This window comes from Musca domestica, unplaced genomic scaffold (genome assembly GCF_030504385.1).
Source record: "Musca domestica strain aabys unplaced genomic scaffold, Musca_domestica.polishedcontigs.V.1.1 2, whole genome shotgun sequence".
NCBI classification, from domain to species: Eukaryota; Metazoa; Arthropoda; class Insecta; order Diptera; family Muscidae; genus Musca; species Musca domestica.
In genome coordinates this window covers 5,805,277-5,815,222 of record NW_026712249.1, presented here as the reverse complement: position 1 = coordinate 5,815,222, position 9,946 = coordinate 5,805,277, and the positions used below count along the sequence as shown (strand labels likewise).

General features: G+C 33.6%; 1 protein-coding gene across 1 annotated transcript; it reads right to left on the bottom strand.

The window, feature by feature from the left end:
* Positions 1–4,688: 4,688 nt before the first annotated feature.
* Positions 4,689–8,551, bottom strand: LOC101893196 (syntaxin-4). Its single transcript, XM_005181680.4, has 7 exons — positions 8,396–8,551; positions 5,943–6,036; positions 5,637–5,879; positions 5,441–5,514; positions 5,111–5,248; positions 4,932–5,042; positions 4,689–4,871 (listed from the first exon to the last, which is right to left on the bottom strand). The coding sequence occupies exons 1-7, from the start codon at positions 8,534–8,536 to the stop codon at positions 4,767–4,769; spliced, it is 906 nt and encodes a 301-aa protein (XP_005181737.1). The 5' UTR covers positions 8,537–8,551; the 3' UTR covers positions 4,689–4,766.
* Positions 8,552–9,946: the final 1,395 nt, after the last annotated feature.

Sequence of the window (9,946 nt, the reverse complement as noted above, 5' to 3'; positions counted from 1 at the left end):
AGGGTATGAGAGAATATTCAAGCTAAAATATTAGCCTTTTTATGTCATGTAAGTCTTGATTATGGAATGGTAGAATTTTGTTTCAAAGTACCATTTTGTATGTTTTACTAAAATACTGTTGGAAGATTGTAATCCCGAATTTTCAGTCCAATTGACATTATATTCATTACAGCAATGGGTATTAAATCTCTATTTTTATAGGTTTAAGTTTAAATAAGATATGGAATATATAACTTTTTTTACGTGCCTAGTCACACCGAAAATAAAATATTATTTTTGCAAAATAAGCCACTTGTCATACGTAAATATTTCAGATATGAAAATTAATTTTATTTGAAAAATTACATGGTCGGGTACTTCAGAAAAGGGTTGCCATATTCGATTTAGCTAATGAGTCTACGATTATTGTTTTGCAATGACATATATAACAGCGTTACTTAAATTTGGACGTAGCGCATACATGTTTTCAACTTTTACACAATGGTACAATGTTTTGTACGTCCGTATTACTCAAATACGTCAAGTCTATATCTTAAAATCTATCAACTAATATGTTGTAAAAATTTATCATTTTCCATATACTCCCAATTGTTATATTTTTCAATTACAAACATTATTTTTTTTATTATTTGTTTCTATTTTCAGAAAAGGTAAACTGATTTGCTATATTGAATATGACAACCCTTTTCTGACGAATTCGACTTTGTTATTTTTCAAATAAAGTCTATTTTCATATCTAAAATATTTTCGTATGACGAGCGGCGGATTTTACAAAAATAATAAATGTTCTTTTATTTTCGGTGGTCCTTGGCAAGTAAAAACAGTTTTACATTCCATATCTCAGGAATACCAAATTTATTTATCTGTTCTTGGACTTGAACATATAAAAAAATATATTTAATTATCTTAAGGAAATGTTTTCGTTGGTGTTAAAAAAGGCTTTTTTGACTGGTTGGCTTCTTCGTAAAAGATCAAAGGAGTTTTAGGTTGACTTAGTTCGATTTTGACCCTACGATCCTTTGTTCTTTTCCGAAGAAGTCAGCCCATGGTAAAATTAAGAAGGTAAAGTCATTTCCAAAAAGCATTCCAATTTCTGCATTTTCTGTAATTTACATTGTCACATTTCACTACATAAAAACAAGTTCCCATCTCTGATTTGTATATGTACAATGGATTTATAAATACAAATTTTGACAATGAGATGTTGTCAAATGAATAATTTTTGAAAAAAAAATGTAAAAATATGATTGCATGACTCTACCTCCTTGATTCTACCATGAGTCGGCCGAAGACTTAAGAATTAAAAAATTGGCAAAATCTTGACAATACCTGCTGTACTGAAACGAAAGCTTACACTGACAATTTCTTGTAACGCATTTAATCATTTACCTGTATTGTAGTAAACAAGGCGTGATATTGTCTTCATATTTTTTCTTTGGTTTCATTCTACCAATCCATAATTAAGTCTTACATGACTCATCAAACTGATATTTTAGTTGTCCGTTATAGATTATATTCTTACTTGACTTTTATACCCTCTAAAAGCGGTACCGAATAATATCTCTTTATATATTTCCTTTCAAAAATATGATCTAAACTGTTCAATCTTTCAATTCCATGGTAAAACAGGTTAATAACTTTGTTTTTATTTTTCCAAACTATTAATACATACACAAAATTGGCAGAAGTCGGGCGCACTTAGAAAACATTTTAATCAGCTAGAAGCTCTCTCTTACCTTTTAATTGTACGATGGAATAAACAAACAAACAAGCGGTTAATAAGAACAAACCCTAAGCTTTTCATCGATGTTTTTACAATTGTTTTTGTAATTGTCGAGACTTCTACGTCACAAGAATAATTTTTTTCTTCTGACAATTGATAAATTAACTCTTTTAAATTGTCTTCTCTAAACGCAGATTTATCAGCCTGTATCTAGTCGTGTCATGTTTAAGAACAAATTTGTTTTGTAAAATATATATTTGAAACCCACCTTACGTCACCTTATTTAATACATCTTGCTGTGAACATATTTTCCAACATAACGGCAACTCTGATTTAGTTTATTCCGGGCTTTTATTCCAATCGGGCGTCCGTTTGCGCGCGTATCGAGGTTTTGTGAGTTAAATTGTGTTTTAAGCTTTGAAAACCGCTTCGCCAACAAATATTTGGATAATTCGTGGTGTTATTAGTGATTATTTGATATATTTCAAAAAATTTCTTGTGTCTGTCAATAAGAAAAAGTGATCCCAAATATGTTGCTCGTTATAAAAATTTCTCTGCCGTCGTTAACGTCGTCAGCCATGTTCACTTTGTTGGCTTATTTTGCACATCCGTTTCCATTCGTGTCGTTTATTCCGGGCTTTTATTCTAATCGGGCGTCCGTTTACGCGTATAGTGATTTCGGGTGTTAAGTGGTGTTTTAAGCTTTGGCAACGGCCTCACCAATAAATATTTGTATAATTAGCCATGTGAAAAGTGTTTATTTGAAATATGTCCTATAATTTGTTGTGTGTGTTAATAAGAAAAAGTTAATCCTAAAATTTCTCTGTCGCCGTCAACGTCACCGGCAACGATCGTTTTGTTGTCTGTTTCGCACATCCGTTTAGTTTACTAGGAGTTTTTTTCTCGTCGAGTGTCCGTTTGCGCGCATTGTAATTTCGGGAGTTAAGTTGTGTCTTAAGCTTTATAAAATAATTAAATAAAAAAATGTGTGTGTCGTCGTTAACGCCGACAGCAGCGTCAGCTTCGACGTCTATTTCGCACATCCGTTTCCATTCGTTCGTTACTCGGCCACGGCAAGATGAGAGAAAGGAGATTTTTAATATGAGAGCGTAAGAAATTCAAGGTGAGTTTTCGAGATGAAGTTACTAGAGTTGTGTTGGGCTAGGGAGGTTGTTGTATTTCAGACTTGATTGCATTTCGACAAGAAATGCTAGAAAAATTAACTGAAGTTTGGCAATGGCATATAGTATTTCTGTTTTGAAAAAATAGACATCGTATGAGTGTGTGTATTTGTTTTTGGTTATGAGTGGTACATTGTCAAAAAGAGTGATTCGAGAGAGAAATGTTGACAGTTGTTTTACTGAAAACTCTTTTGGGACAACTTTCTTCTTGCAATCATGGCAGAAGAATACGGGTGGATGCAAATTTGAAAACATGTTAATTTTAGAATTTGCAAGTCTATGGTCTGTTCCAGAACTGCAAGAATGTGGAACGTTTTACTACGATAACCGATTTTCCCTTTATGATATCGAAAATAATTACGGAATAGTAGATTCTGCAGGTTCTGGAACAGAGTGTTAATGTTTTTTTTTTGGAGAAGAAAAGTATATATTCTTGATCAGCGTAAAATACTAAGATGATCTAGCCCTGTCCGTCTGTTGTAATCAAGCTAAATTAAATTCAAAACAAATTAAAATAGGAAGCTACAATTTTGCACAGATCAGTTTTTTTTTACAGGCAGGTCATGTTCGAAGATGGGCTATATCAGTCCACGATATCGAATGACCCATATAACGTTACCCCCCGATATTTGGTACTTGATGTTTTTAGACACATTTTGCAATGGAGTTGTCTGCAATTCTACACTAGTAATTCTCTGTGAGTACTTTTCCCCATGAAAGAGAATTTTCTATATAGGTCCACGACATCGTATAGCCCCATATAACAGTACTCCCGATAATCGGTATTTTGACAATTTTAACCACATTTTCAATAAAATTATCTTAAATTCTGCACAAGAAATTCCTGAAAAAATGGTCTATATTGGGTATTTTGATGATTTTTACCACATTTTTCAATGGAATTGATTTAAAATCCACACAAGGAATTCCTTCTGAGTACTTTACCCCCTGAAAGAGTATTGTCTATATAGGTCCACGATATCGTATATCCTCATATAACTGTATCGCCCGACCTTCGGTATTTTGATGATTTTAGTCACATTTTTCAATGGCATTGTCTGAAATTCTACACAAGGAGTTCTCTGTGAGTACTTTACCCCTGAAAGAGAATTTTCTATATAGCCCCATACAACGGTAGATTCCGTTATTCGGTATTTTCATGATATTAGCGACATTATTCACCGGAATTGTTTTAAATTGAGTATTTGAAGTTCGGAATCGGTACTACAGTCAATGACAAAAAGTTACTTATGCAGGTCCTCGTTTTCGTAGAGCCCCCATATAAGAGTTTTCATTTATGACAAAAAGTTACTTATACAGGCCCAGTTCTTCGTAGAGCCTCCATATAAAGGCTTTCTATTGAGCGATATTTTTTGACATTTTTCAAATTCCTTTCGAATCAAGATCCTTTTATTAAAAAAAAACAATTTTTAATGTCAGACAAATTGTTTTGTTCTGACAAATCAGCTGATTGCTTACATGTTTTTGAAAAATTTTCGGCTGCTTCCTACATTGCTGCACAATTCCCGGAATATCTAGGGTACCATTCCCCCCGATAATTGTACCCTAGATATTCCGTTTTCTGTATTTTCTATAATTACTTTGCCAAATATAACCTCATAGATCCATCCAATCCATCTCTGATTAGGATTTATGAATAAACATTGTTAGATGTTGGCAAATGCATACCTTTTAGAAACATTTCAAATATATGATTGCTTTTTGCTACCTTATTAATTCTAATATATAGTTATTATATATAATAATATTATCTGGTGAAAAAATTATTTTTTAAAAATCGTTTATTCTCGCTTTCTTAATGTCTACAGAATTGTCAATAATCATAGCATGATCCTCGTTGATTATTTCTTTTTCTTGCAGAACATAAAACAGTGGAAACTGTTGATGATGTACAGCAAGATAAGCAGCAACAAAATTCCACCAATAATAATTAATTTAGTTTTGGTCTGAAAAATTAATGCGAATCATTATTCTGAACTAAAATTGTCTATACAATTTGTACTTACAACAATATTTCTCTTGCGCAGAGCAACGGCTATCTTAATCTGTGCATTACCCTCAGCGATATGGTCACGAGCATCATCAAAATGTTTTTCAATGCTTTGCATTACTTCACCCTTTTACCACCCCCCAAAAGAAATGGAAATATTTTTATCCACCAATATTTTTGTGGGGTAAAACCTACCTGTTCCACAACCAAATTCTGTAGACGCAAGAATAATCCATGTACTTCGCCGATGGATTTCTCCAATTTCAATAGATCGTCTAAACGATCTTTTATTTCTTTTAGTTGTTTTTTGGTCTCCTCGGTGTCGGCTAAAATCTGAAAAATATATGGGTGAAACAGGGAAGAATAGGTCCTAGTTCCTAACTCCAACTTCAGAATGAAAGAAAAACTAAATTAATGTTTAAGACAGAAATTTAAAGAGAAAAATAATGCCAGTGATTTTCTTTCATGAACTTCTTTTCGGCGAATCCCGAATTACGAGACTAAGGTTTCAGAGTATTTCCTTACATTATCCATTAACAGACTAGTTTGTTTGTTTTCAATCAAAGTTTCAATTTCCTCATCAGTCAGGTTACAATTCACTGAAAAAAGAATAATTAAAAAAACATTTATTTAAATAAAATCACTTGTTTTGTATAGTTCAATTCAAGATGGTAAATGATCTCATAATATTATTTTACTTAGCTCTGGTATAGATACTCACAAATTTTCGACTGCATTTGTAGATTTCTCTTCAAATTGTGTTCGTACTTTTGCAGAACCTCTTCGTGTTGGGTCCACAACACAGCATATTCGTGAAAATATCCATAGTAAAGAGCTCTTTGCATGCGGGCCTGAGTTCGAAAATCATTTGCCTTGGGAAGCTTCGATTCAAGTTTTTTAAATCGATCTATCAAACGATTGCTAATTTGTAGGTTTGTCTGGCGAACTTTAGTGAATTCATCCTCTGAAAGAAAGTTGGGAAATTGTTTAATCTCTTCCGAAATAATAGCTTTAATATAGATCATACCATTGAATAGGTGAGAGTTTTTCGCTTCCAACATGGATTTTAATTTGTTGATATTTTCTCTCATTAGCTCAAATTCCTTTAAAATGTCGACATACTAAAATGGGGAGAGAAAGGGAACTTATTTTATATTTTTATTTTCATTTTTGTTAGAAATGTGTAAACTTGACATATGACAAATTTACTATCCTTAAAATCCCTAAAATTTGGAAGTTCCGCTATATAGGGGTTATACCTATTTTAATGCTTTCTGAAAGAAGTTAATATCCCCACAAAGAAGCCGAAATATCCAAAATTGGACTGCTACCTTCAAAATACCGAAAATCAGAATTTATCGTTATTTAGGGGCTATTACCCTCCACCATTTCAAACTATCGTTGACTTGTTCCGCAAGTTATGACAGATAAAAGATCTTGTAGTCATGGAAGTATTGAGATGTACCAAGTCTAAATGGAATCGAATCTTAATTTCGGCGTCCCAGAAGGAGTGGACCTATATATCCCATCTTCACAACATATTCTGTGTAAGTACAAATAATGGGATGAGTAAAATATGAACAGAGTTGGATTATTATTTCGTGTTTTATGAACATTTTGAACCCTTTGATGGGGAGGTACCAGAAGGAATGGTCCGATATCTACCATCCTTATAACAGATCTTGTGTTAGTGGAAATATTGAGATGTGCTATGTCTGAATGGAAATCAATGTTAAGGTATCAGAAGGTGTTCAACGATATTGCCCATATCTGAACTTGATCTAAGTATAATAATAGTATTACCAAGTTTGGACCCAATTAGATACTCCTACGCATGAGACAGACAGACATCGCTTGATCAACTTCAAATGTTTCAAAGATACCTAGGGTCTGAACCCTTTATTCTCTAGTCATATGAATGAGGGTATAAAAACGTATTTTCAAGTAACCAGCATACACACTGGTTATTATGCGAGTTCTTAAGATTTTAGCTATAAACTCTATATATAAACTCTCTATAACTTCAGCGGATCCGCCTGGTCAGCCACTTACTTACTCTTTACTTCACTCTCTTAAATATAGATGAATAGATGTACTTCAAATGCAAGGTTGCAAAAACTAGTACCATATTTATTTCTGTGTGGTAAATGAGGAAAGATGGCACCAGATTAAAAGCATAAACGGAACTTAAAAAATAAACAGAACTACGAAATGCGGACGTACTTCTGATAGTAAAAAGAGAATAAATGCGATTATGCTTTTCTCTATTTATTGTGGGAGTAAAATTCACTCGAAATCGAGTGAATTCCCAACTTTAGGTTTCGGAATATCGTTGGGGAATCCAGTCAAACATTGTAAAAAATATTTGAAAAAATAAATTGATTTTTAAATAAATATTCTTATGCAAGCTACACACGATACAACCGTTGGTACAACCTGGAGAGTTGTCAAGTTGTATGCTTCGGCCACAAACGATACAACTTTGTGTACAACCTCTTTGTACAACTTCACTTTTCGTAGATTTTAGATGGCACCGTAGAGTTAAGATGGCACCGGAAAAAATTTATGTTCTATAATTGCCTTAATAGCCTTTATTTCGTACTAATTTTTGAAATTTCATTTTATATATTAAAATTCAATTTTATATGTACATTAAAAGCACACATTTGATTGGATTTCGTATTGGATTACAGACCGTTCAGAGTTTGTTATGAAATTAGTTTTGTGAAAGATTTAAAAAATTTTCATTCAAGATTTTAAATCCCAAGAATGTTTGAATGATGCGGTTTTTTGTATTATTGTATAATGCTGCCAACGAAACAAAAACCAATGGCCTTGTCGCCAATCTTTACCAACGACGTATATGCAAGTGCGGTTGTTTTTGTTATTTTTGTAGATGAAATCAAACGGCCTTTTTCAATATTTTGCTTCTGCAGTTTTTTTCTCTCCTTGCGTTTGGATACCACTTCCACAGCACAACAAAAAAATATTTTCCACTCGATTTCCCTCACAAAGTAAACACTTACTCTATTTCGAATATTTTGGTTCCCCATCCCACCTCACTCAAACGTGATCGCTCGCAAGTTCTCTAACAAATAAAAAACGAAAGAGAGGAGTCTAAAAAGAGTCCAGCTAGTGAAAAAAAACTAGCGAGGTATCTAGTTAAAAAAACTAGCGAGTTAAATTGAGCAAATTTGAGCTCTGAAAATAAATAAGGCAATAAGTTCGCAACAATTATTCAGCTGTCTGGGTGGTTAAATATTGCGGACTTAGCTAGGCACTGGGAGCAGTGTCTTCTTGTCTCGAAGAAGAAACACAAAAATGTTGTTCTTTACTAGATTAATATTTAACATTTATAGCAAAATTCAATAAAGTTGGCGAACTAAATATTCCTTCACGTACCTTTGAGGTGATGTTCTAGATAGTGTATTCCAGAAGTACATAGCCACCTAATTATGAAAAAAAAATTCTTCAACTTACCCTTTTAATTAATGGTTCAATAAACGAGGGACCTTTTTCAGTGGGCAAATCGACACAAACATAATCCTCTGCCCCATCGACTTCTGATGTATCTCCATTGGATGCAATCCCTTTCAGTTCCTTTAAGCGGTCTTTGATCATGATGCGTTTTCTTTTCAATAATCAATTTGTAAATGACATAAAGTGCTTTCGAAAACCCCCATTAATTGTCTGATTAAGAAAATATTTATAATTTGTGGTTTGTGGAAAAAGAAACAACCACAATTAATGACGTGTAATTGGATGGAATATTGCGTGAAAGGGTGGACCATTTTAAAATGAAAATTTCAATGGATACCAATGTATTAATTGTAGAATTAAGTACTAATTCCTTAGCGCATAATTTCCATTAACCCCAACATTTGTGTCGTTATTGAACCCTAATTTACAATTTAAGTGCAAGAAATCAGCAAAAATTGAAATCAAAATTTTATCTCATCCTCGTCTGCTGCTGTTAATAGATTACATATATTTTCATCAGGAAAAGTTACTGGAAAAATTACTCTTGAAAATCGCAAATGCAACATATTATCCCTGGATCCGACATATCGATATCGTGGACCGCCGGTTTTTTCACATGGTTCACTCCTCCGAATCCTACTTACCTTCTTTCGAATGGTCTCGGCTAGACAGAAGTATATATTTTCTGTACTTTTATACCCTCCACCGTACATATCATAGAAGGTATGCTAAGTTCGTCATTCCGTCATTCAAAATAATTCCTCATCAAAATAATTGTTTTAGTGCTAAAAAAGTATATATATTCTTGACCAGCGTAAAATTCTAAGACGACCGTCCGTCCCTTTTTTTAATAACGCTAGAGTCAAAACGAATTCGGCTAAAATTTTGCACAGATCAGCCTTTTGTCTGCAGGCAGGTCAAGTTCGAAGATGGGTTATATCGATCCACGATATCGTATAGCACCCAAATAACGATTTGGTAACGATGATTTTAGACACATTTTGAAATGGAATTGTCTGAAAATACACACAAGAAGTTCCTTCTTAGTACTTTACCCTCTGGAGGAGAATTGTCTATATAGGTCCACGACATCGTATAGTCCCCATACAACGGTAACCCTCGATATTCGTTATTTTGATGATTTTAGCGACGCATAGCCTCCGTATAGCGACACCTTCCTATATTCGGTATTTTTTGTGATTTTAGAGACATTATTCATCGTAGTTTTTCCAAATTTCGTATTTGAAGCCCGTAATGGTAATTCAACGTATGACAGAAAATTGTGTATGCAATTGTGTATTTGTTTATTATGCCCCCAGCCATATGGCTACAGAGGGTGTATATCATTTGATAGGCCAAAACTGGCCTCATAAAAATAACGGTTTTAGGTCTCTTTGGAACAAATGCGTTTCAGGACAATTGGAGTCGATCTAGAGATGTCCGTCTGTCTGGCTGGTGCGTAAAATAACTCTCGAAGAGATCGAGTTCGGAGATGGGAAATATTGGTCCACTCCATCTGGTACCTCCCTCACAAAGCGCAAAAAAATATTT

Coding starts and splice junctions, on each gene's coding strand:
- LOC101893196 (XM_005181680.4), bottom strand. CDS start 8,536: ATGATCAAAGACCGCTTAAAGGAACTGAAAGGGATTGCATCCAATGGA. Junction 5,880..5,942: donor AAACTCTCACCTATTCAATG/GTATGATCTATA, acceptor ACTTTCTTTCAG/AGGATGAATTCACTAAAGTT. Junction 5,249..5,440: donor CTAGTCTGTTAATGGATAAT/GTAAGGAAATAC, acceptor TATATTTTTCAG/ATTTTAGCCGACACCGAGGA.